The 27122-nt window shown below is 50.8% G+C and overlaps 1 protein-coding gene across 19 annotated transcripts; it reads right to left on the bottom strand.

The window, feature by feature from the left end:
- Positions 1 to 970: 970 nt before the first annotated feature.
- On the bottom strand, positions 971 to 27122 carry LOC138431349 (glycogenin-2). Of its 19 annotated transcripts, none has more exons than XM_069573414.1 (12): positions 24198 to 24372; positions 23862 to 24004; positions 19414 to 19555; positions 18967 to 19087; positions 17799 to 17973; positions 15547 to 15709; positions 15157 to 15283; positions 13877 to 14099; positions 10909 to 11079; positions 6981 to 7085; positions 5256 to 5363; positions 971 to 4159 (listed from the first exon to the last, which is right to left on the bottom strand). In XM_069573414.1, exons 1-12 carry the CDS (start codon positions 24199 to 24201, stop codon positions 3998 to 4000), a joined length of 1644 nt encoding a protein of 547 aa, XP_069429515.1. In that variant the 5' UTR covers positions 24202 to 24372; the 3' UTR covers positions 971 to 3997. The 19 variants fall into 19 exon arrangements, with proteins under 19 accessions (XP_069429515.1, XP_069429514.1, XP_069429509.1 ...); XM_069573413.1 differs by having other exon boundaries at positions 24192 to 24221; XM_069573408.1 differs by lacking the exons at positions 18967 to 19087; positions 24198 to 24372 and adding an exon at positions 24593 to 27122.

The raw sequence follows: 27122 nt of genomic DNA, 5'->3' as shown, positions 1-27122 counted from the left end.
GTGGGTTCAGTCCCTAGGTCAGAAAGATTCCCCTGGAGGAGGGCATGGCAGCCCACTCCAGTATTCTTGCCTGGAGAATCCCCTGGCTGGCATGTCACCAAAGGGTTACCACCAAACGTTAGCTGACACCCCCATCGTATCAGCCACCCTTTCTTTTCGGTGATGAGAAAATTTTAAATCTATTCTCTCAGCAGCTCCTCAGTATGTAATGCTGTCTCATTAGCTTTGATCACCGTGCTAATTAACGTACATTAATTCACCTTGTTCTATGTTCTGAATGTCCGTTCTCACGCACAGGCTGTGTCTACACGACACCAAGCCCCACCTTTGTCTACCATTAACAATGTATTTTTGGGGTCACCCCACTGCTAGGTTTTCCAAGTTTAAAATTTTTTATTTTTGGTGTTTAGTTGCTCTACAACATTCGGTTAATTTCTACCGTACAGCAAAGTGAATCAGCTACACGAGTCCCCTTGGGTTGCAGGGAGATCCAGCCAGTCCATCCTAGAGGAAATCAACCCTGAATATTCACTGGAAGGACTGATGCTGAAGCTGAAGCTCTAATACTTTGGGCACCTGATGGGAAGAGCTGACTCATTGGAAAAGACCCTGATGCTGGGAAAGATTGAGGGCAGGAGGAGAAGGAGACGACAGAGGATGAGATGGCTGGGTGGCATCACCGACTCAACGGACATGAGTTGAAGCAAACTGTGAGAAATGGTGAAGGACAGGGAAGCCTGGCGTGCTGCAGTCCACGGGGTCACAGAGACTCAGACACGACTTCGTGACTGAGCAACAAATACATGTACCCCCTGTTTTTTTGGATTTCCTTCCCATTTAGGTTACTATCAATTCTGAAAAACCCATTTGGTTATTTTAATTGATAGTAAGACAAACGAAGGCAGTCACATTCCTATAAATGGCGTTCTGAAGACTCAGAACACATCCAAAACCCAAGAAGGAGACCGCATTGCCGTCCTAAGATTTTAATTGCAATGTGCTAGCCTTCATCCAGACAGACAGACTTCATAATGCGGGAGAGAGATCTGAATTGAGTCTAGACTTGAAGCCAGTGAGCCGTCGGACCATTCGCACGGAGGGTCTTCTTCGGAGAAGGTGGAGTCCAACGTTGACCAGCCGGAGTTCTCCTCTCATGGACACAGAATCCGCCTTGTGTATCTTACAGTCCAACACCATGTTTCCCCAAAACAAGCCTAAGGGGTTACTCTGATGGTTGGCAACCACCACCACCACCACTCCCCACCCAACCCACCCAAGGAGTTCGTCCCCACGGCTCTTTCCTAGTACCCCTGAAGCATCATATGTAGGAAACCAACCAAGAAGCCAGATCATTCACCCACAGATAAGAAATAAAAACTCCTCCAGAGAGGGCACCTCTCACAGCAAACGCTACTACAAACCCCAGAAGTCCACTCAGATCCCACGTGGATTTGAACAAAGCCACCTCAACCTTCTTCCAAGCCCACGTCACGATTTTCAATAGTACGTGCTCAGCCACTCAGTCGTGTCTGACTCTCTACGACCTCATGGACTGTAGGCCCCCAGGCTCCTCTGTCCACGGGATTCTCCAGGTAAGCACGCTGGAGTGGGTTGCCATTTCCTCCTCCCAGGGATCTCCCGAGCCAGGGATCAAACCTGACACCTCCTGCAGACTCTACCACTCAGCCACCCGGGGAAGCGATAAATAAACCACTCAAACATTTAAAACCCGCATCTTGTCTTTAGTACAGCGACCCGTGTCCGGCTTTAATTATCTTTGTGGTGGCCCGCATCTCCTCCTTATGACAGCAGCTGACACCTGGCTTTAACTGTCCTTGCGGTAGCCACAAACGCTGACCCCATGAGAGGGTCTCACACACTGCATTCATTCCAAACTAGGATGCTTCTGAAGTAAGGCTTTCCCGTGGAATTACAGCATCCACTGTCACAGAATGGAGGATTGTCCCTGAAAGGCCGGGAAAGGCCGGGCATATTGAGGCATGTTGAGGCATGCCCCGGAAAAGTGCCACAGACAAGTCCGGGAGGCGGGCTGACAACCAAGCCGTCCAATCAGGTGCCAACACGGAGCCCTTGGACACCAACCACTGCTGAGCCCGCGCTTTCTTCCTTATATGGGAGCCCGGCCCTGGCTATAAAACCTTTCCCCACCCCTCATACCTCGCAGACTCCCTTTGCTTCCTTGCTCACCCGCCCCCGGGAGTTCTGCCCGAGAGCGACCCCCCAATAAAGGCTCTGATCAACGGTCCATAGAGGTGGCTCTTTCTTCCCACGGCGTTTCTTACAGTCCCCACATAGCTGAGTTGCATTGGCTGACTGAGGACCACGAGGGCAGCCGTGAGGTGAGGTAGTGCGACCCAGCCAAGGGCAGTCCCGTGTCCTCGACCTCGCACGGATTCGCCTGCAGAGAAACAGCCTCCCCAGATCCAGTCCCCATGAGCACATGACCCCTGGGCGTAAACCCTGGGTGCTTATTGCTGCGTACGGTGTCACGTGGCAGCCTGGATGGGAGGGGAGTCTGGGGGAGAATGGATACACGTATGTGTCTAGCTGAGTCCCTTTGCCGTCCACCTGAAACCATCATAACATTGTTGATCGGCTACATCCCAATACAAAATAAAAAGGGCAAAATGAAAAAAAAAAAAAAAACAAAACTGGAGTGGGTTGCCATTTCCTTCTCCAGGGGATCTTCCCGACCCAGGGATCGAACCCATATCTCCTGTGTTAGCAGGCGGGTTCTTTACCACTAGCGCCACCTGGGACGTCTTCCACACCAGGAGTTGAACCAGTTTGGGAGAGGTCATCTCTCCCCAGCCAGTTAGAATCTCCTTCCAAATATTTCTGATGTGTCCCCTTGGGGACTATGTCAAGAGACTTTGAAGCCCCCCTGGGTATTTCTGCAGAAGAGAAAGCACAGCCGTGGTGTCTGGCAGCCAGTCTTGGCAAAATTCACACCACAGTCACACTCAAGACATCCAGACGTTGACCCCATCTTCAAGAAAAGGACTTAATCATTCTGAAGGTTCTCAGGGAGCTCAATACCTTTCTGAGTGCTACGTGTTTGAAGCTCTGCAGTGCTTCAAGGTAATCCTACATAGGACAGACGTGGTTTCATCAGTCCAGGAGAAAATCCTGAGCTCCTTCAAGCAAGTCCAGAGACCCAGGGTTGACCAGAAGGCTATACTCATGTTCTCTTTTGCTGCTGTTCAGCTGTTGAGTCGTGTCCGACTTTTTGCCACCCCGTGGATTGCAACACGCCAGGCCTCCCTGTCCGTCACCAACTCCTGGAGTTTACCCAAACCCATGTCCATTGAATCGGTGATGCCATCCCACCATCTCATCCTCTGTCGTCCCCTTCTCCTCCTGCCCTCAATCTTTCCCAGCATCAGAGTCTTTTCAAATGAGTCAGTTCTTCACATCAGGTGACCAAAGTATGGGAGTTTCAGCTTCAACATCAGTCCTTCCAATGAATATTCAGGACTGATTTCCTTTAGGATGGACTGGTTGGATCTCCTTGCAGTCCAAGGGACTCTCAAGAGTCTTCTCCAACACCACAGTTCAAAAGCATCAACTTGGCGCTCAGTTTTCTTTATGGTCTAACTCTCACATCCATACATGACCACTGGAAAAACCATAGCTATGACTTAGACGGACCTTTGTGGGCAAAGTGATGTCTCTGCTTTTTAATACGCTGTCTAGGTTGGTCACAGCTGTTCTTCCAAGGAGCAAGTGTGTTTTAATTTCATGGCTGCACTCACCATCCTCAGTGATTTGCTAACAAGACATAAAGCAGACAGGACATCCCCGGGGAAGCCTGAGAGGCATGGGGAGCTGGGGTCACACGGGGCTTCGAGCTGGGTTTCGGATGGACCACAGGGTGGGCAGAAGGCACTCAGGAGGGCCGACTGTAAACAGAGGCACGTGGGTGAAGAGCTCCTTGGAAAGGGCTTTGGGACGTGGATGGAACAGGACAGCGCGGTCACTGCAGGAAGCGGTCCAGCTTTTCCTGAATGCGGGCGAAGGCGTCCTTCCCCAGGTAATCCATGCGCCCCTCCTCCCACTTCCTCCGCTCCTCCTCGGGACTCAGGACCTTGAGCTTCTCTTCGATGGAGATCTGGGAGACGGAAATGGTCAGGTCCACCTGGGGAAAGATAAGCCCACAGGGAGATGCTTGTGAGCCAGGAAGAGGGGTTCTCACCAGACCCCAGACCTGCTGGTGCCTGAAACTTGGACACCCAACCTCCAGGGCTGCAAGATATAACATTTTGTGTTATTCGGAAGCCACCCAGACTGTGGTCTTTTTTTTTTTGTTACAGCAGCCTCCTCCACAGACAAAGGCACAATAAAAAACATCGAAACCAATTTTATCCTCCACCCAGCAGTCAGCTCTTGAGCTAGATTGCCTCCGCCTATTATCAACCCTGAATATTCACTGGAACGACTGATGCTGAAGCTCCAATACTCTGGCTACCGGATGCAAAGAGCCGACTCACTAGAAAACACCCTGATTGCGGGCAAGATTGAGGGCAGGAGGAGAAGGGGGCAACAGAGGACGAGATGGTTGGATGGCATCACCGACTCGAGGGAGATGAGTTTGAGCAAACCCTGGGAGATGGTGAAGGACACCCCTGTTCTTCGCTATTGTCACTCCAAGGAAACCCCTGGCGTGCTGCAGTCCGTGGACATGACTTAGTGACTGAACAACAACAGTAACAGCAACAACATCGTAGTTAGAAACATGAGCCATCAGCTTCCTTAAATGCATCATCAGAGAGACTGCAATGTAAGACCAGAGCATCTGGGAGAGGAAGAAAGCATCTCTCATGTCTTTCTGCAAGAAGAAATCAATGCATGCTCGGTTAGGATCAAAACATCCCCCGCCCCACCCCTCAGATTTCCCAGGTTTTACATCTGTGCATCACCTCCCAAGCTCAGGGTGCAGAAAACACAGCCCAGCCCCTTCAGGTCAATTACACTCTGCAGAACAGCGTTGCAGGAGAAAACAGGCGTGATGCTCAGAGCTGAGGACAGGAAAGCGGGTGAACCGCCCGCCAAGGGCAAAGGCCAGAGAGAAGCCAGGTGAATCCGAGGCAGCGGGAGAATGAAGGTTCTCATCTCAACAAGCAAGGCTGCAACCGCGGTAAGGCCCGTGCGTGTACACAGCTGGCCGCTGCGACAGCCCACAGCGCCCGTCACGGGAGCTGCACGGGGTGAATGGTTGGGACAGGGGACACCACCTCCAGAGCGTCCTGGGGACTGGGGTCCCTGCTGACATCCGCAGGGGGCTCCCGGCTCGGTTCCAAGGCGTCCTCGGCTGGGGCACCTCCTTCGTTCTCCGCCTGCCGCTGGAAACAGAATCATTGCATCGTTAGTCGGCAGGGGGCTTCCCAGAACCACAGCCTGAACCAGAACCACAGAGAACTCTTTCTCCTTAGGATCAAACAAATGGTTTGTGCAAAAATAGAAAAAAGTAAGCAATGTAGGGCAACCACCCTGCCCCAGCGGTCCAGTGGGTGGTATGGTATAGCAGTGGCTTAGTCACTCAGTCGTGTCCGACTCTTTGCGACCCCATGGACTGTAGCCTGCCAGGCTGCTCTGCCCATGGAATTCTCCAGGTGAGAATACTGGAGTGGGTTGCCGTGCCTTTCTCCAGGGGATCTTCCCAACCCAGGGATCGAACCCAGGTTCCTGCATTGCGGGCAGATTCTTTACCCACTGAGCCCTGGTTCACTGGTTGGAACTCCTCAATTTCACTGCCGAGGGCCCTGGCTCAATTTCTGATGGAGAAACTCAAATCTCGCAAGCTGCACAGCACAGTCAAAAGAATAAACAAACAAACAAAAATTTTTTAAAAAGTCATTTGGTGTGATTTACTACTCTGAACTCGCCCCCCGCTCCGCACCCACTGCCTGTTACTTTCTGCACAAGATGAGAGGCTGACATTTGTTATGTGATGTAAGGGTTAATTTTTCAAATGAGCAGATTGGGATTGACATATATACACTATTGATGCTAAATATGAAATAGATAACTAACAAGGCCTGCTGTCCAGCACAGGGAACTCTGCTCAATCCTCTGTAATAACCTTATGGTCACCAGGGGGAAGGATGGGGAAGGGATAGTCAGGGAGTCTGGGATGGACATGCACACACTGCTGTGTTTAACACGGAGAACCAGCAAGGACCTGCTGTCCAGCACAGGGAGCTCTGCTCAATCCTCTGTAATAACCTTATGGTCACCAGGGGGAAGGATGGGGAAGGGATAGTCAGGGAGTCTGGGATGGACATGCACACACTGCTGTGTTTAACACGGAGAACCAGCAAGGACCTGCTGTTCAGCACAGGGAGCTCTGCTCAATCCTCTGTAACGACCTGCCTGGCCAAAGAATTTGAAAAAGAGTAGGTCCATGAATATGTACGGGCTTCCCTGGTGGCTCAGTGGTGAAGAATCTGCCTGCCAACGCAGGAGACACAAAAGACTCGGGTTCCATCCCTGGGCTGGGAAGATCCCCTGGAGGACAGCATGGCAGCCCACTCCAGTGTTCTTGCCTGGAGAACCCCATGGACAGAGGAGCCTGGCGGGCTGCAGTCCACGGGGCTGCAAGGAGTCGGGGGCACGACTGAGCGTCTAACACTTTTCTATTTCTCCCTAAAGCAAGATAGAAGAGAACCTCAGGGATTTAGGCGGGCAAGAACCCAGGTGTCTTATCCACCTGGAAAGTAAAGCGATTCATGAACAACACCAGGGGGAAAACCATTCAGAAATGTCACGGGATAGAGGAGAAGCACATGGGGCGTCTCCTTTGGTGGCCGACCGACACAGGCACACAGAGAAACAGGCGCCGTTTAAGAAGTCTGCCGCTGCAGGCGCTGTGGGTTCGATCCCTGCTGAGGGAACTCAGATCCCCTGCGTTGCATGGTGCAGCCATTTGAAAAAAAAAAGGAAGTAGCAGTGAGTTATACCGAACAGCTTTGGATCTCTGTGAGGTCTGCAAACTGGGGGGAGGGTGTTGAGAACAGGTCACGTCGCACTTCACCTCGAGTCTCTATTTCTCGACAACCTACCGTCTAAAAAAAAAACAAGTGAAAGAAAAGTTAGGACAATACTTCATGCAGATAACCAAGAATGCCTCATCTGCGTTCGTCTGCCTCCACGGGTGCAAACACAGCTGGACTAGAAGCAGGTCAAGGAGGTTCAAACCGGTCCATCCTAAAGGAAATCAGTCCTGAATATTCATGCGAAGGACTGATGCTGAAGCTGAAACTCCAATCCTTTGGCCACCTGATGTGAAGAGCCACCTCATTGGAAAGGGCCCTGATGGTGGGAAAGATTGAAGGCGGGGGGAGAAGGGGACGACAGAGGGTGAGATGGCTGGATGGCATCACCGACTCAGACTGGGTGGTCAGGTGGCAGACAGTTTTTCTCCCCTGGGTCCCTGCAGGTCGGGTGAAGGTCCCTTTCGGTGAGGACCTCTTCTGATTTCAGCTGGAATGCCGCAGGAAGACAAAACCCCACAGAAAACAATGCACGCGGCTCTTCTCGACTCTACGCGGGATGTCACATGGCGAAGACCATCCCAGCGTGCAGGAGACAACTTAACGTGTCATGCCTGTCATCGGGTGGCTTCAGCGTGGAAGCCAAAACTGTTTCTCAAGGAGCCGCCTTGGAAGGGCATGGAGCAGAGGAATGGCAGGAATGCTGGGTCACTAGATGACTGCGCAGGGCAGAGCACGCCTCTCGCCCCCCTCGGCTGGGTGTGACGCAGACCAGAAGCTGACCTGCATATCCTGGGGCTGGGACTTTCATGGGGGTTCAACAGTAAAGAATCTGCCAGGAATGCAGCAGCGTCAGGAGACCCGATTTCCATCCCTGGGTGAGGAAGGTCTCCTGGAGGAGGACACGGCCACCCACTCCAGGATTCTTGGGCTTCCCTGGTGGCTCAGCCTGTAAAGAATCCCCCTGCAATGCAGGCCACGTGGCTTCGATCCCTGGGTCGGGAAGATCCCCTGGAGGAGGGCATGGCGACCCACCCAGTATTCTTGCCTGCAGAATCCCACGGACAGAGGAGCCTGGCGGGCTACAGTCCATGGGGTCGCAGAGAGTCAGACGTACAAAGGCTGCTGTTTGAAATAAGCATTCCAGACTTGTCTCTTGCACATTTACAGGACTTATGAAAATAATCTCTCTCTCTCTCTCTCTTTTTTTTTTTTGCGGGGAGCAGTGAGGGGTTGGGAGGGACTGGGTTCCAAATTCCCCAAATAAAGAACCGAGCGTGGGTCATTCACTAGATGGTTAGTAGGTGGCAGCAACGCAGAATAATTAGTTGCAAAGACGTCTGCTGTGGTGTTGTTGGGTCCCTAACTTTGTGCCTGACTCTTTGTGACCCCCAGGGACTGCGGCCCGCCAGGCTCCTCTATCCATGGGATTCTCCAGGCAAGACTACCGGAGTGGGTTGCCATTCCCTCCTCTAGAAAGATGACCTTGGAGGGTGAAATAATGAAATATAGGCAGAGATACTGTAACAAGGGCCCCTTCCTTATGCCTCAGCTGGTAAAGAATCCGCCTGCAATGCAGGAGACCCGGGTTCAATCCCTGGGTCGGGAAGATCTGCTGGAGAAGGGAAGGGCTACACACAGTCAATACAGACTTTCTTTCTTGTGTGTGTGTTTGTTTTTTTTTTTCCGGCCACGCCTCACAACATGTGGGATCTCCCCAACCAGGGATTGAACCCAGGGCCCCCTGTGCTGAAAGCAGGCAGTCCTAACCACTAGACCATCAGGGAAGTGCTGACAGACGCTTCCTTAAACGCTAATCTCGTCCAGAAACACACCCCAAGTAACGTTTCACCAACTATCTGTGCATCCATTACTCTGCTCAACTAAATCTAACCACTGCAGTTGGAAAGGTTTTTATTAGTTTATTAATTTTATCTAGTTACATCAGCATATTAATACAACATATATTCATATTAATTTTTATATGATTTATTTTAATAAATGATTTATATCTATTTATAACATATTGATACTATATGACTATATTAATGTTTTATAATATATTAATTGTTTAATTACATTAACTATATTGTGTATATAAATTATGTTTGTCTAGATTAATTTATTGATCATATTAATATATTGATTAATACAATTATATTAAATTATAATATAAATATACTGTGATTCATATTTATCTATATTTACATTAATTTGTATTTTGTTTTAATTTATAAATATAAAATTATATTTTATTTATGTATGTTAATATAATGCATTTATATTAATAGAAAGATTTATATTAATGTAATATATTTATATTAATATAATACAGGTATATTAATACACATATTTATTATTTCAATTATGTAATCATTTATATCATTATTTCCTTTTATTTATTTATTTCTGAGAGATCCCCCACAGAGTCTGACAGTCAAACATTTAACGCGAACGCGACTCTTCTCACAAATCCGGACGAAAGGACCTACGGCATGGCAGAGGGCATTATATTCAGTATGTTGTAATATAACCTGTCAAGGGAGGCAATCTGAAAAAATAATAACTGAAGCACTCTGCTGGACACGTGAGACTTAACACGGTCTGGTAAATCGAGTATACTTTACTTTTTCTTTTTAATTCCCATTGCGGGTGTGGCTCCTGCTGGCAGAGCAGGGAGGCGGTTCTACAGGAACCTAAGAGCTTAATCCACAGAGTGTTCGCATTCCTGCAAGGCGGACGCCTTCTGCTTAAGCCACAGAAGGCATTTCCTGCGGCCAGAGGCAGGTGCTGGGAAAACCTCAGGGTACAGCGGAAGAAATGAAAAAAAAAAATTAGGAATAAGCTCAGTTCCCAGCCACCTCCTTGGTCCAAACCAATGTCGTTTTTTTCTTTTTTTCAATTTGTTTGAGTGGCTATGAATTCACAACTCAAAAATTGCTAATGCACGGAAGTTGCCTGCACATTACTGATCCCATATTAAAGTGTAGGAGAGAAACGTCCCATAGAAACGTCAGCTAAAATCGAAATGTCCATAATCAAGAAACAGCCCCCAGACAGCTATTCGCGAGATACGGGGAAAGGACAATGTCCCTTCCACGGGGCCCCCAAATCCCACCCCCATCAGTGAAGTCATGCCAAGTCTCGCGAGACAAAGGGGCTTGGAAATGGCCTTCATGTGGCAGCCTGGATGGGAGGGAAGTTTGGGGGGGAATGGATGCATGAATGCCTGTGTCCCTAGCTCTGTACCTGAAACTCTGACAGCATTGTTACAGGCCTTCCCAGGTGGCTGCTGTGGCAAAGAACCCGCCTGCCAGTGCAGGAGGGTTAAGAGAGGCGGGTTCGACCCCTGGCTAGGGAAGATCCCCTGGAGGAGGGCATGGCAACCCACTCCAGTCTTCTTGCCTGGAGAATCCCATGGACAGAGGAGCCTGGCGGGCTACAGTCCATAGGGGTCGCCGAGAGTCAGACACGACGGAGTGGCTGGACAACAACAGCCTCACCACCCTTTTGTGAGACAGCGGTCACTATTATTATCACTCGTTTCTCAGATGAGCTGACAGGCGCCCAGAGAGGTTGGCACAAGTTGTGTGAGCTCACGCAGCCCGGGCTGGAGGAGCCAGACTGTGATCTCATGCTTTGGGCCTTGAGGCCAGCGATTAAATCAGGACCGGCTTCCAGTACCACCTGCATAGATAAGCTACATGCACTCCTCGGACGTGACTGGGTAACTGACACTTTCAAACGGATGCCAGAGCAACCTGAAGGCGGGTTTCTCCCCTCCTCCTCCCCATGCCCCCCGTCCCCGGGGGTCCAGGGAGCATCCTCCGTTTCCATGGTAACCAGTGAGCCTGCGCCTCCATCCCCCTTGTGCAGAGCAAACAAACGTACTGACCTCTTCGGAAGGGCACGCTGCCAGAGTGGGGATGTCTCCCTCCACCCCCACGGTCCTCTCCGAGCTGTCAGCAGAGCTAGCCTGCCGGGGCCCCTCTGCTGGATTCGCACACGACCCCTCTGCTGTGGCTGCTACACTGGAACGCGGCACCCCGATGCCTCCAAGGCGAGCCTGTGTAAAAAAGTTCACACTCAGCAGAGTTTCCCGTGTTGTTCAGTGGCTCAGTCGTGTCCCACTCTCTGCGACCCCACGGACCACAGCACGCCAGGCCTCCCTGTCCTTCACCATCTCCCGGAGCTTGCTCAAACTCATGTCCATTGAGTCGGTGGTGCCATCCAACCATCTCACCCTCTGTTGTCCCCGTCTCCTCCCGCCTTCAATCCTTCCCAGCATCAGGGTCTTCTCCAGTGAGTCAACTCTTCGCATCAGGTAGCCAAAGTATTAGAGCTTCAGCTTCAGCATCAGTCCTTCCAATGAATATTCAGGACTGAGCTCCTTTAGGATGGACCGGTTGGATCTCCTTGCAGTCCAAGGGACTCCTGACCTCTCTGAAAATCTCACTAACATCCACGTTCATATTATTGCTCCAGGTAAGAAGGACCCCATGGCATAGGCTCCCTACACGGCTCTCAACGTTTCATTTCTTAGAACCACCTGAATCTGTTTTATCTTTCTTCATATACAACCCAGTACCCAGCAGTACTTGCAATGCAGGAGACGTGGGTTTCATCCCTGGGTTGGGAAGATCCCTTGGAGAAGGGAATAGCAACCCACTCCAGCACTCTTGCCTGGAGAATCCCACGGACAAAGGAGCCGGGTGGGCTACAGTCCATGGGGTCGCAAAGAGTCAGACGCGACTGGGTGACTCCGTTAAAAAAAAAAGACAGACTAAGCGGACTGCTTGGCAGAAAGGAACAGCAATTTGCTGTCAGTGACAAGAATCTGAAAAAATTCCTATTTGATTGTGTCCAATGGTCAGAAAAAGTGTTTGTTTTTTTTTCTCTCTCTCTTCTCCTAAATCTTTCAGCCACAGTGCACAACATGGGGAGTGTTAGGTCCCTGACCAGGGATTGAACCCTTGCCCTCTGCATTGGAAGCTGAATGGACCTTCTTAACCACTGGACCACCAGAAATGTTGCAAGAAAAATGTGGTTCTGATTGCAAAGTAGCACCCAGCTCCACCAAACAAAAACTGCAGTAAAAACATTAAAAAGTGAATTCTTTTCAAGGTCCCAATGCATGTATTTGCAGACACTGGACTCCACTGTTTCAACGTGCCCGTTAAAAACAAACCGAGAAATAAAATTTCCTAGGACCTTACCTTAAAAGTTCTTTTGCTTGCCTGTTGAAATTCACTGCAGAAACTCCAGTACGGAGAGCGTGCAGCGTTACAGTTTTTAAAAAAGTCAAATGGGTACCCATCGAGAACTTGAAGAGCCCTCTTCACACACCACCTTCAACAGCCTCTTCAATCAAGGATAGAAAGTAGAAAATGCCCACTCCAATGACATCTATAATCAGTCATTTCCAGCCACTTAATCAATGAGTGGCTCTTTCCCTGATGAAACTGGCTAATTTAAATGATTATTTCTGCGTTGGTTCGGTAAACCACAGCCGCAGTTCTGCTCATGAAACATTCACGATTTTGCACCAAAAAAAAAAAAAAAAAGTTCCTGCCTCTTTCAGCATCTTCCGTGAAATACAGGACATGCATACAGATGAAACCGGCACAAATCTAAAGCTTTGGCGGGTCCTTACCCTCCAACTATGGTTGTTATCTCTTGCGGTGAAATAACGCATCTTTCCTCGTCTAATTCCTTTCTGGTGTGTGTCAGCATTATTCAATATCTTCTAATTCCCTCATTTTTAAATAAACATGTCTATAAACGGTGAACTATTCCTGAACTTCCCTGGGGGTGCAGTGGCTAAGACTCTGGGCTTCCCGTGAGTGGGGAGTCAGGTTCGATCCCTGGGCAGAGAACTAGATACCACATGCCCCAAAGAAGACCTGGTGCAACCAAATAAATAAATATGTTTAAAAACGGAACTTTAAAAAATCTTATTTCTTTCATTACTGTAGTCCTTGACAGATTTTTTTGTTTTCTTCTAAAGGGAAAGGTTTTTACATTTTTCTTTTTTTTTTTTTTCCCAAACTGTCTTGAGATATAATTAACATATAATATTACATAAGTTTTTGGTATATAACATGTTGATTTGATACAATTATATTATGCAAATTGGTTACCACTTGAATTTTTTTTGGGGGGGGATGTAATTTACTTTATTGGAATGGAGAACTGTCAAAGAGCCAACACCCTAATTTAACTGAAAACTATTTGTGAGGTCGTAGAACTATGTTACAATTTGAAGTCCAACTTCTTCTCAGAAAGAGGATCATAGTTAAGAAAATAAGTATTTGTATATCAGAAACAAGAATGCATTTTCAGTTGTCAAATTTTTAATGGACTTGAACAGCACAAAAGTGGCCAATAGGTTAAAGAGACAACATCCTTCAAGTACCACTTTGAAAGCACCTTTCTTGGAAATAAAAATGTAATGTATTATAAAAAACAAAAATTTACATAAAAAATCTGCCTATCTGCCTCTGAAACATTGACAGATTTTTTTTTTTAATGTAACTTGTAATTGCTTATAATATCCTATATCTTAGAGAAGGAAATGGCAACCCACTCCAGCATCCTTGCCTGGAAAATCCCATGGATGGAGGAGCCTGCCAGGCTATAGTCCATGGGGTCGGACAGAGTCGGACACGACTGAGCGACTCACACACATCCTATATCTGTGTTTTTTTTTAAAATAATAATTAAAAGTGAGAAGAGATTCAACACAAGAACGTGGGGGAGTCTGCCTTTGAAGAAAATGCCCAAGTATAGATTATAGAGAACGGATCCCCGGTTTCTGTCTGTTTTTAATCCCCGGTTTCAACTCTGGGGTTTCAGGACCTTACCGTGTGACCTGGGGGCGCCTGGTGGTCCTTGTTCCGGATATTTTCACAAAGGGGCAAGATGCTACGGTGGTAAATTCCCCACCACTGGTTTAGGAAGGACGTCTGAGGCTGGTCGGCCGGCCCGGAGCCCTCCTCCAAAACGGAGCGCGTCTGGGGATTGTACTTGTAGTTCCAAGGCTTCGAGGACCCCAGAAAGTGGACCACCTTCGCACTGGAGCCGAATCTGAGGAGCAGACACAGACAAAAATCAACACAGGACTCGTCACAGACAGTGAGATGCACCTTGACGGCTCAGGGATGATCTGCTCGTGGCAGCCACTTAAGACTTGCATTGAAAAAAAGAAAAGATTGTTTATAGTCAGTCCATGCTGGCAGTCTTTCATATTTCTGTAGACCGAGAAACATGATCAGAACCCACTGGGATGCTCCCCACAACAGAAAGAATAAATCAGGACTCTCAGAAAGGCGGGTGGTTTCGTAGCCCAAATCATCTCACCCTGAAAACGATGACAGATTTTTTTTTTAAACAATAGATTTTATAGCAGAGAATGAAAGCCACAGAGCAGAAAGCTGACTTCTTCGGCAAGACGGAAATGGTCCCCTCTTCATTCTTGTCTTTTTATCGTTATCAGCACTCGCACCAACCTCACAGCTTTGAAAACGTTTTTCTTTTTTTTTTTAATTCATTGCTTTCTTATGAAATTTTGATATCATATTTTCTCCAGAGATCTGTGTTCTGTGTGACCCACTGTGCCCACTCTGGAACTTTCCTGATGGGCCAGGAGTTAGTATTTTGGCTACTAATGCAGGAAGTGTGGGTTCCATCTCTGGTTATTCAGTGTCCGACTCTTTGCGACCCCATGGACTGTAGCCCGCCGGGTTCCTCTGTCTATGGGATTCTCTAGGCAAGGAGACTGGAGTGGGTGGCCCCCTTCTCCAGGGGATCTTCCTGACCCAGGGGTCGAACGTGCACCTCCTGCATTGGCAGGCAGATGCTTTACCGTGTAAGTCACCAGGGAAGGCCTCATCCTCATAATTCATGTTGCGGTTTGACGGAAAACATCTGAAAGCAGTTATCCTTCAATAAAAAAATTAATTAATAAAAAAATATACTCTATATAACTACATTTTCAAGAAATCTGTAGTTCTATATATACCTTTCATGTTTTCTCAGAAATTCTAACTGAAACTATACATAAAACCCTATTATTTTTAAAATGTGTAAAAAGGGGCACATCTTTGACATTTTTTCATAAACTGTAACTATTTAGAAAACTCACTGTTTGAAAGCAGGGCTGTAGGTGTACGTGGTGTTGCTGCTCAAGTTATAGATGAAGGGCAAGTGTTTCTGGATGTCGGCGGTGGACCAGTTACTGAAGAAACTGTTCAGCAAGCCTTGGTCTGCCCCTAGAGAGTTATAGCACAGCCAAAGAAGTTAATAACGAATGGTGCAGTTTTCGCCCCCCCCCCCCCCCCCCCCCCGCCACACACACACACATTGGGAGCTTGGCGTCTGAGCCACCGGACCACCAGGGAAGTCCCTCAATCCCCACCTTTAACTTGCTATTCACAGATTCAAGGTGGCGGGGAGGAAGTGCCAGTGGGTCAAAGGGATGGCCACAGCCCCACTCTGGTCCACAAGCGAAACGTCCAGCTGCCCCTCAACGTACCATCAAAGCTGCCGTGCTCAACGGCGTGCTGTAGCAAGAGGCTGTGCGTCTCCAGCGAGGGTTGGAAGACAAACACCCCGCTATTGAAGCAATCCGGCCACCCGGGATCCGGGGCCGCAGAAAACTCCCTCCTGTCGAATAGCTCATCGATGTTGGACAGCACCTGGGGAGACAGAGCGTGGGGCCCCCCCATATGACGTAAGTCTGACTCCATAGTGAATCCGTGTCTGTGACTTGAACTTCTATGCTCAACTGCTTCTGCTTCAAGTTCATCACTAAAAGGATGAAGCAGATGGCTTCCCAGGTGGCTCGGGGGTAAACAAATGACCTGCCAATGCAGGAGACGCAAGAGACGTGGGTTCGATCCCCTGGGTGGGGAAGATCCCCTGGAGGAGGGCATGGCAACCCACTCCAGTGTTCTTGCCTGGAGAATCCCATGGACAGAGGAGCCTGGGGGCTGTAGTCCATGGGGTCGCAGAGAGTCAGACACGACTGACCACACTAAAGGGATGTCGAACTTGAGCATAAATGATACACAACGGCCCATCTCTTGTCTCCAGGAACTGCCTGCCTCCAGTGGAATGAGCCTTAAGCTAAAATTCCTTTGTTTAGCTGCCAGGAAACCTCCTGACCAGGACAAGCTCATCACAAAAGGGAATCTGCCTGCTAGCTTGTGGTTACTCAGTCACTAAGTTGTGTCCGACTCTCTTGAGCTCCCATGGACTGTAGCCCGCCAGGCTCCTCTGTCCATGGGATTCTCCAGGCAAGAATACTGCAGTGGGCTGCTATGCCCTTCTCCAGGGGGTCTTCGCTAGCCAGAGATCGAACCATGTCTTCTCTTACCCGAACATTCCTGATGGAAGTGTTTCACTATTCACTTAGTTAACAAATTACCATCCGCAGGCATTACTTTCTGCAAAAATTCCCCGGTCAGTAGTGTGTTAACGTGCAAGTGAGAAATGCAACAGGAACTGTATGATGAACCAGACAGTGGTCCGTAATGGGACAGTTACACCGCATTTTTTGAGCGGCCCTCTTTTTTGGGGCTTATATTCCAAAGAGAAGAATGTGTGTATAAGATTGCTCCCTGGTTTCATTTCAAGGGACACCACTGAAGCAACACCATCTATGAACCAAAATTATCATCTCCAGGTTCTTAAGATCCTCTGTGGAACACTTAAACATTTAATTAATTGTATTTATCCTCTTTCATCTAGCAAATGTAACCAGTAAGCCTGGAAATCCATGAACATAGTGGTTTGCAAGTCAGTATATTGATGTGTTAGTCGCTTCGTCATGCCAGACTCTTTGCAACCCCAAGGACTGTGTAGCCCACCAGGCTCCTCTGTCCATGGGATTCTCCAGGCAAGAACACTGGAGTGGGTTGCCACTTCCCTTCTCCAGAGGATCTTCCCAATCCAGGGATCGAACCTGGGTCTCCTGCACTGCAGGAAAATTCTTGACCGTCTGAGTCACCAGGGAAGCCCCAATATATTGATGATATGCTCTTATTTGTATTGCTCTTAATTGTATTTATTCTCTTCTATCCAGCAAACGTGACCTACAAGACCGGGAATCCACAAACATGGAGGTTTGCAAGTCGATACGATATCGTCCACTGCCTCGGAGAGCTTGACCACTAACACTACTCCTCTCCAACACACGTATTGGCTTTATAAATTGTGCTTTGTTTGGGAAAAAGACATTACTCTGATTGTTCCTCTGTTCTGATTTTCCTCTCCACCCCTCCATCTTCCTACACCACCTTTGCACAACCAAGACAACCCAGAACGGATCTCCAACCTCATCTCACATTTCGACGTTCCAATGGCTGTTTCTGAAAGTGCCTGACCTGGGCTCCTACACTGAGGGTCACTACCCCAAATGACTGCAGTGGAGATGCTAGAGCTTACGAAGCCAGGTTTCCAGTCTCACCAGGACTGTATAATTCACGGTACAATCAGAGAAGAGTATTTTTTCCAACATTTTATTTTGTGTAGATGACATAATGAAATAACTCATCCTAGGGAAGGAACAGGCCTTCAAATAACCCAGTGTTCTCAGCAACAGTACTGGGTGTCTTCTATCGGACGTTGACTGACTAAATGATGGTGGTGGTAGAGATGGACATTAGCTGGTGGGGATCCACCAGCACGGGCTAGCAGCCTGCTCATGGAGAGAGGGGCATGATCTTTGAGTGGGCAGCTCCTCATCAAGCAGAAGGTCTGGACCACCCCCTCCTTCGTACTCACCAACGTGTCTGCATCCAGGAAGACGCATTTGCTGTAATGGGTGAGCGTCCAGCAGTGAAGCTTGGTGAGGGTGATTCCGAGGTCAGGTCTCTTCAGAAAGGCCAGGTGGACGTAGTCCGCGCTGTCTATGAGGTTCACCTCGATGACCTCATCGAACACCCTTGAGAGGATAACCCTGGAAAAAGGCCGAATTCTAGGAGACCAGGAAACCGTTCGGCACAAGAGATTCTGTCCCTTGTTGCTCACACTTCATTTTGTTGGAGTATATGCTGAAGTGTTTTTCTCTAAAAGGTTCTGGAGGGATAAAAACCTTTGTACAGATAAATGTGCTCAGTCGTGTCCGTCTCTTTGCGACCCTGTGGACTGCAGCCCACCAGGCTCTTCTGTCCATGGGATTCTCCAGGCAAGGATACTGGAGTGGGTGGCCATTTTCTCCGCTAGGGGATCTTCCAAACCCAGGGATTGAACCTACATCACTTATGTTTCCTCCAATGGCAGGCAGGTTCTTTCCAACTAATGCCAACCAGGAAGTTGGGGGGGAAAAAAATAAGAATTTTTTCTCATATTTTTTCTGCAAGCATTTTCCCTCAGAAAGACTGTCTTTCTGTCAAATTTTACCTCAGAAGGTCCTTCTTCCTGCCAGATTTTTATCTCAGAAACTCCTGTCAGATTTTATCTCAGATCCTCCTATTGGCTGTGAGATTTTTGCCTCAGAACCCCTCACTTTATGTCCGATTTTACCACAGGGGCCTCTAGCTTCTGTCAGATTTTACCTTTCAATGTTCATCTTTCTGTCAGATCTCACCCCAGAAGGTTCATCTTTCTGTCAGATTTTACCCCTGAACCCCCTATGTCCAGTCAGATTTTACCTCAGAAGCTCGTGTGTCAGATTTTACCTCAGAACCCCCTAATTTCTGTCAGATTTTATGTCAGAACCCCTGAGTGTCTGTCAGAATTTGCCTCAGAACCCCCTAGTTTCTCTCAGATTTTACCTTCCAATGTTCATCTTTCTGTCACATAATACCTCAGGAACGCGTCCCGCCCCAGTTGGTTAGATTTTGCCTCAGTCTATCAGCTATATTTCACTTAAAATGTAAGAAAAATAAAAATGCTTTAACTTAGCTCACGATGTGGGCTTCCCAGGTTGCCTCAGTGATAAAGAACCCACCTGCTTACGCAGAAGACACCGGTTGCATCCCGAGGTTGGGAGGACGCCCTGGAGGAGGAAATGGCTACCCACGGCAGGATCCTTGCCTGGAGAATCCCACGGACAGGGGGCGCCTGGCGGGCTGCAGTCCAGGGGGTCGCAGAGACTCTAAGACGACTCAAGCAGGGTGCGCGCATGCGCGCCAGTGGGGCGGCTGCTCCTCAAGGTCCCCCACGCCCCCCTACCCCGAATCAATGACACGGATGTGCATATTTGAGGCGAGGAACTACTCTGCACACCCGTGGCGTGGCGTGTCAGGGTTCTGAAGGCAGAGCCCCTTCCTCTAATAGCAGCCGCAAGCCCCTCTGCAAGTGTCCGGGCCCCCCGTGTGTGCGCCGGTCCAAGCTCACAGACCACGGCCTAGCAGCTTCCATGGTCAGCAGAACCGGGTGTGTGTGTGAGTCTTACCTGAGCGGGGTGGACACCTGAGGCGTGAGCAGCACCACCAGCCTCCTGGTGGCCCCGTGCTCCCGGAGTGACTGCCCCAGCACCAAGGCCCCCTGGCAGTACACGTCGTTGGTGGCCAGCGTGACAAACGCCTGGTCGGACACTGTGGACGGGGACAGCGGGTTACCTTCCCGCCTGCTCTCAGGGGGCTGCGCGGCACCTCGGACTCTCTCAGGCTTCACGACCGGGGCTGAACGAGAGTTTCCCAGGTGGCGCCAGGGGTGAAGAACCCGCCTGCCCATTCAGGAGACGCGAGAGACGCGGGTTCCATCCCTGGGCGGGGAAGATCCCCTGGAGGAGGGCGTGGCCACGCACTCCTGTGTCCTTGCCTGGAGAATCCCCATGGACGGAGGGGCCTGGCGGGCTACAGTCCGTGGGGTCGTGAAGAGTCAGACACGAGTGAGCTGACTAAGCACGCTTCAGGGACATTTCACCTTCATTCTTTCATTGAAAAATTAAAAAAGAAAATTCTTCAAACCCCCCCCCCCACATGCACGCAAGAAACACGAAATATGATACAAAGTCAAGCAGAGTGTGGTTAAAATTTCCTGGTGCTGATGAACCGATCTAAGTTTATACACAGGATCTGTATATACACCAGGAAATTTTAATCATATACTCTGCTTATATACAGACAGACACTGCATATAAAATAAATAAACAACAAGGACCGACTGTATAGCACAGGGAACTCTCTATCTTCTAATAATCTATAATGGAAAAGAATTAAAAAAAAAAAAAAGAATACGGAGGGACTTCCCTAGTGGTCCAGCAGTTAAGGCTATGTTCTTCACTTTGCAGGGGACATGGGTTCAATCCCTGGTCTGGGATCTAAGATCTCACATGCCATGCCCCTATCTCCAAAAAAAAAAAAACCCAAAAAACACATATATATAAATTAAAATATATGAATATATACATATATGTATAAAGACATATATAACCAAGTATATCTAGATATAGATATATACACGATATATACGTGAATATATGCTCAGCCATGTCTGATTCTTGCGACCCCATGGACTGTAGCCCACCAGCCTCCTCTGTCCCTGGGATTCTCGAGGCAAGAGTACTGGAGTGGGTTGCCATTTCCTTCTCCAGGGGAACTTCCTGACTCTTTACCACTAGCACCACCTGGAAAGCCCAACAAGAATTTTCATTCTTCGTGCATATTTATAACTGAATCACTTTGCTGAAAACAACATGATATTGTAAATCAACCATCCTTCAGTTGAAAAAATAAAATTTCCTTTTGCTCCAGCATGACACAAGTGCCTAGCTTATTTGATTCTCCATTCAAGTCTCAAAAACTCACCCAAGACTTTCAGGTCTCGGGTAAACACAAAGCCAAAGGTAGAAACAACACTCGGATTGATCCGAGTTACCAGGAGGATTCCCGTCCACCTTGCCAAAAGAACCGGGCTCTCAAAAGGGAACCGCCAGACTCATTAAATCGCACACGCCCCAGTCGTTGGCAAGACTTCAACTCAAGGGTGTATGAAGCCAAGGAGACAGGCTTCAGAAGGGAAAAGAAGACCGTTTCATTCACCAAAAACGCCCTGTTTCCCCAGGGTCTCCGCAGCAGGGAAAGAAACTCCAACAGCTGATGAGATTGACGGCAGTTCCAACTGCGAAGAACGTGTGATGTGGATTTTCACGGGGAATTTTAAACTGCTGGATTCTGAGGTCCCCTGGCCGCCAGGACGAAACCAAGAGGATCAGGAGATCCGGGCCTTGGCTCCTGAGCTGGCGACAGAAATTAACATGCGCAGCGTTTGGTCTGGGGCTGGAACACACACAGCCCAGTTCTCAAAGGCCAGATGGCGTTTCCCTGTGGCCCCCGCGGCCTCCCCGCCTCCAAAGACAAAGTCACCCCGGAAAGAAGAGCAGGATCCAATGTTCCCGGGCCCGTTTTCCTGTTTTAACCTTGACATTCTGCTGGGGTGAGTGCCCACCTGCCCAAGGGCCTCCTGTCTATCCCTGGCGGGGGTTCTTCTTGGATTAAGGACAATATGAGGATTCCTGGCATCTCAGCCATGAGTTATTACCGACAAGGAAAACTCAGAACTCAAGTCTGCAGCCCCAAAGATGGCTGTCTATCTATTCATCTACCTAGCTATCATCATCTATTAACATTAAGAACATCCGTCTAGGAAATGACAACCCACTCCAGTACTCTTGCCTGGAAAAATCCCATGGACGGAGGAGCCTGGTGGGCTACAGTCCATGGGGTCGCGAAGAGTCGGACACGACTGATCGACTTCACTTTCCCTTTTCACTTTCATGCATTGGAGAAGGAAATGGCAACGCACTCCAGTACTCTCGCCTGGAAAATCCCATGGATGGAGGAGCCTGGTAGGCTGCAGTCCATGGGGTGGCAAAGAGTCGGACACGACTGAGCCGCTGAGCACGTACGCACCCACGCACCCATGCTGTAAGGCCGAGTTTCCACTCGACGGGGTGTGAGGGTGGGGACGTCTGGCATGGAACACAAACCGGACTGTCCTCCAACCCCAGGTTGAAAAAGAAAAAAAATAATACATCTCCCAAAGTCTACTTCACCCTGCAGACAGCGGGAGCTGTCAGTTTTATGAGGGGTCGGGAAGCAATGTTTACTCCGATTCCTCGCCTCCTTCCCCTTCCACCCACCTAACAACCACTCCCCCAAAATAACACCCCGGCTTCCTCAGGGGAGGGGGTGCGGGGGGGCCCTCTGCTTTCACTCAAAGGCGCGTTTTGTTCCCGGCCAAGAGCGCTGAATCCCCACTGGGGTCTCTCCAGCACGCTGCCCGGCCCGACAGCCATGTGTACGAATGTCCCTCCTGAATGCTACCATTTATACAGACCCTCGCCAGTTTCCAGAAAATGCGTTTTTTTTTTTTGTTTTTTTTTTTTTTTTTTGGAGAGCTCCAAGCCGCTCCCTGGAACCCACATCAACAGAACCTTGTAGCCTACAGCAGGAAATCGGCCCAAACAACTTTGCCTCTCTAAGGCACAAAGGTGGAAAACAGCTGGGAAGCCGCCTGGTGACTTATTACCAAATCGCTCCTCTGAATAAAAAGCAACCTGAAATTTTTTTTTTTTAATGCTCTCATGAATGATCAGGCCTGACTTGGTGCAAGTAGAGATTGTCTTCATGATAAAAAGAAAAAAAAAACAGGAACGGGCGGGAATTCCCCAGCAGGCAAGTGGTTACGTGTGGCTTCCCAGGTGGCTCAGTGGTAAGGAATTCGCCTGCCAATGGAGGAGACGGGAGTTCAATCCCTGGTCCGGGAAGATCCCCTGGAGAAGGGAATGACAACCCACTCTGGTATTCTTGCCTGCAGAATCCCCATGGACAGAGGAGCCTGGTGGGGCTATGGTCCTTGGGGGCAAAGAGTCGGACATGACTGAGACACTTGGCATGTACGCAGGGAAGCGGTTACGATCTCAGGCTCTCCCTGCTGGGGGCCCAGATTCCGCCCGCGGTCAGCTGGGTGAGGTGGCCAAACCAGCCCTCTCCCCCGCACCCCCCCCCCACACACACACACAAAACAGAACAGGACAGACATCTTTCCCATGGGTGAAGGTTACAGTTTATCATCCCGTTTCTAACCTCTGAGGTCCACGGTTCCAACTGGATGTCCCCGCCAAACCCGAGGGCAGGCAGAAAGGACGCAATTGAAGCCCTTGGGAGTCAGGGCTTGCCACAGTCCCAGCCATCCCACCAAAGTCAGCCTGCTGCCCTGCAGCGGGGATTAACCCTGGATCTTTATATGGGAATAAGCAATTCTGCCTCCGGTCTGATCTTGCTGAGGACCAAAGACACTCTGTCTTCCCAGAGTTTTACGACCGCGAACTTCCCATGGTTTTGCAAGTCGGTGAGTCTCTCACACAGTTGCCTGCCTGCCAAGAAAACGGTCCACCCAACCTCCAAGGGCTACGCTATCACAGAAGGAAAATTAACAAATCTCGGTGCCCCTTGACCATCTGTTTTGAGGGCAGGAGGAGAAGGGGGCGACCCAGGACGAGCCCCTTGGATGGCAGCACCGACTCAATGGATGTAAATTTGAACAAACTCGGGGAGATGGTGATGGACAGGGAGGCCTGGCGCGCTGAAGTCCGTGGAGTCGCCAAGAGTCAGACACGACGGAGTCACTGAACAACAGCCGCAAATGTCCCTAAACCTCAGCCCTTCCCAGCCGCTGAGACCCACTGTCTCGCCAGTCGCACCAAAGGACACCAAGCTCTCCAGCCCCCGGGGTGAGCGAGGGGCTGGGCAGATACAGCACGGTGGGCGCTGAAGAGTTTGGGGACCCCCTGTGCGGGCATAGCGGGGGGGGGGGGGTTCCCACCCCCCAGGACAGTCCATCTCACCCGGCCTAGGAGAGAGCGGAGGCTGGCGGCCAGGAGGGTTCTCGGCTTACCGGGCATGGTGTGGGCGCAGCGCGCGGTGGGCACCACGCGGCCGAGGGCGCCCGGGCGCGGCCTCTCTCCCGGGCTCCAGCCGCCGAGCCAAGCGGAGGCGTCGTCTCGTCTCCAGGGGCCCCACCCGCTGCGAGTTCGAGGCCTGCGGAGACAGCTGGGCGTTCCGGATACCCGCACCGCCCCATGCCCCGGCCCCTCCCGAGTCAGCCCACGTCTCCGCCGCGCGCAGGGGCAGCCGCGGGCCCTCCCGCCGCCGGGGCGCCCCTGGGTGTCCTCAGGGCCCCCCCGCCGCGCCCGGCACAGGCTCCAGGCGCCCCCCCGGCACATACACACACCCATCCACGGCCGAGACTTCAGCGGCCTCGCTGCGCGCCTCACCCTGATCACTCCTTTCACCGCGTGTCCAGCCGTGCGCCCCGCCCCTCTCTGTGTCTCTGCGCTCCAGCAGCCCTAGTCCGCCCCGAATCCGCCCCCGGGTCCGCTAGTGCGCCCCGAATCCGCTCCCGGGTCCCCCCTCCCCTCGAGCGCCCAGGCTGCCACCACGCCTCCGGAAGCTTCCTCCGCCTCCCACCCGCCAGCCTTCCGCACCCCCGCGGCCCGCTCTTGCTCCGAGCTCCGGGAGTTTCGGGTCTCCACCGCGCCCAGGCCGCTCCCACGTGATGCGCTGGGGCAGCCCCGGGCCAGGCCTGCGTTCCCCTCCCCGCGCCCGGATCGCCGGCGTGCCCCTCACCTCCGCGCTCCTGCAGTTGCTGGCCCGGGGTGGGCGGGGCGGGGCGCGGCCCAGAGGCGGGCGGCTCTCCGCGAGGTCAGCTCCGCCCCCGGGCGGGGGTCTCCCGCACGGCCCGCCCCAGCCGCGCGCCCCGCCTGGTGCCCCAGCTGAGGCCCCCGGAAATTGAGAGCCCGGAGGCGGGCACTTCGGACTCCGCGCCCCGCTCCCTCGGCCGCCTCTCCGCGGAATCCAGGCGTCTGGGGCGTCCTGGCTCTAAAACTTCCAGCCTTTAATACGCCGCCCCCAAAGTCAATGTTTGCACTGGCCTCACGGGCCGGGCCCCAGGCCAGCGCGGCCCGGGGGCAGAGGCCACTCTGGAAACGTGACCTTGTGGAGGGAACGTGCGGTGAGCGGAGGAGGCGCGCGCGGGGGGCCGTGAACAGTGCGTTGGTGAGGCGTGGGCGGTGCTTGGGCGCAGGAGAGAGGGACTGATCAGACTCGGTGATGGAGGGAAGCGTAACGCGGGCGGATGAACCTGAGTAGACGGAGGAGAGAACCCAGTTATGAGGGAACGCAGGCCCGAGTGAATGAATGGATGAGTTTCCGTGTGCGTGCCCGAGTGAATGAATGGATGAGCTCCTGCGTGCCGGCCTCAGTGAATGAATGGATGAGCTCCCGTGTGCGTGCCTGAGTGAATGAATGGATGAACTCCCGTGTGCGTGCCTGAGTGAATCAATGAATGAGTTCTCGTGTGTGTGCCTGAGTGAATGAATGAATGAGTTTCCGTGTGCGTGCCTGAGTGAATGAATGAATGAGTTCCCGTGTGTATGCCTGAGTGAATGAATGAATGAGTTCCCGTGTGTATGCCTGAGTGAATGAATGAATGAGTTCTCGTGTGTGTGCCTGAGTGAATGAATGAGTTTCCGTGTGCGTGCCTGAGTGAATGAATGAATGAGTTCCCATGTGTATGCCTGAGTGAATGAATGAATGAGTTCTCGTGTGTGTGCCTGAGTGAATGAATGAATGAGTTTCCGTGTGCGTGCCTGAGTGAATGAATGAATGAGTTCCCATGTGTATGCCTGAGTGAATGAATGAATGAGTTCCTGCATGTATGCCTGAGTGAATGAATGAATGAGTTTCCGTGTACGTGCCTGAGTGAATGAATGAATGAGCTCCCTGTACATGCCTCAGTGAATGAATGAATGAGCTCCCGTGTGCAGGCCCGAGTGAAAGAATGATGAGCTCCCCGTGTGTGCCTGCCTGAGTGAATGAATGACTTCCCAAGTGTGTGCCTGAGTGAATGAATGAATGAGCTCCCGTGTGCAGGCCTGAGTGAATGAATGAATGAGATCCCGTGTGCAGACCTGAGTGAATGAATGAGCTCCCCGTGTGTGCCTGAGTGAATGAATGAATGAGCTCCCGTGTGCAGGCCTGAGTGAATGAATGAATGAGTCCCCGTGTGCATGCCTGAGTGAATGAGTGAGTTCCTGCGTGCAGGCCTGCCTGAGCGGATGCGTGAGTGCTTGCAAGAAGGGGTGAGTGCCTGAATTCGTGAATGAGCGCTCATCTGCTGGAGTGGGGTGAATGAGTGAATTAGTAATTCACGGATGCCTGAGTGCAGCATTTACTAAGCACACGCGGGAGGGAGGAAGCAGATTGCTTTGGCCCAGAGGGAAAGAGAGGGTTAAAGAAGCCACATTCCAGGCTGGGGAAGGGGTTGGGGGGTGGTTCCTGGCACTTTCTCCTGCCTTGGGGGAGAAAATGAGACCCTTCCAGGCCAAGTGCAGACGCAGCCCTGGAGAAGGCAGATTCCTTCCCGCCTCATCCCTGAACCCACCCTTTCATTACCGCTTATAAAGCATCCTAGGCATTCCGCGCTCTACCCAACCCTCGGGAAGTCCAGGAAACACCAGGAAACGAGGCGGGTTGATAGGTTTGGAGGAAGTAGATATCACCCCCTCCCACCCACGGGAGCCGGACACCCTAACCTGTGCTTCCTTCACTCCCAGTCTTGCTCCCCCGGCTTTTGCTTCCACGGGTCACAGCATCTTCTGGGACGTTCTGACAAACAGTCCCAGGTCTCGTTACACCCCTAGCCTCAGGAAACTGCGCGTTGGGGCCGTACCCTCTGTTAACCAAGATTCCCTCCCCCTGGTGGGTTCTGATTGCTGACTTGTGGCTTGGGATGGCTGGAGCACCCTGTGGCTAGAGAGTGGGGGGAGTAGGTGGGAGCCAGAGGCAGCAAGTGAGGGGAACTGGAGAGAGGTTCGCGTCTGCTCTTTTTTTTCCAGTTCTCATGTTTATTTCATACTGCCTGCGAGTGTACTGAGTGGCTTCAGTCATGTCTGAGTCTGCAACCCCGTGGACTGTAGCCCGCCAGGCTCCTCTGTCCATGAGATTCTCCAGGCAAGAGTACTGGACTGGGTTGCCATGCCCTCCTCCAGGGGAATCTTCCTGACCCAGGGATGGAACCCCAGTCTCCCGCACTGGCAGGCGGGTTCTTTACCACGAGCGCCATGTGGGAAGGCCTTATTTCATAACTTCAAAAAAA

Source organism: Ovis canadensis, chromosome Y (assembly GCF_042477335.2).
Source record: "Ovis canadensis isolate MfBH-ARS-UI-01 breed Bighorn chromosome Y, ARS-UI_OviCan_v2, whole genome shotgun sequence".
Taxonomy (NCBI): Eukaryota; Metazoa; Chordata; class Mammalia; order Artiodactyla; family Bovidae; genus Ovis; species Ovis canadensis.
This window is presented reverse-complemented; position numbering and strand designations above follow the sequence as displayed.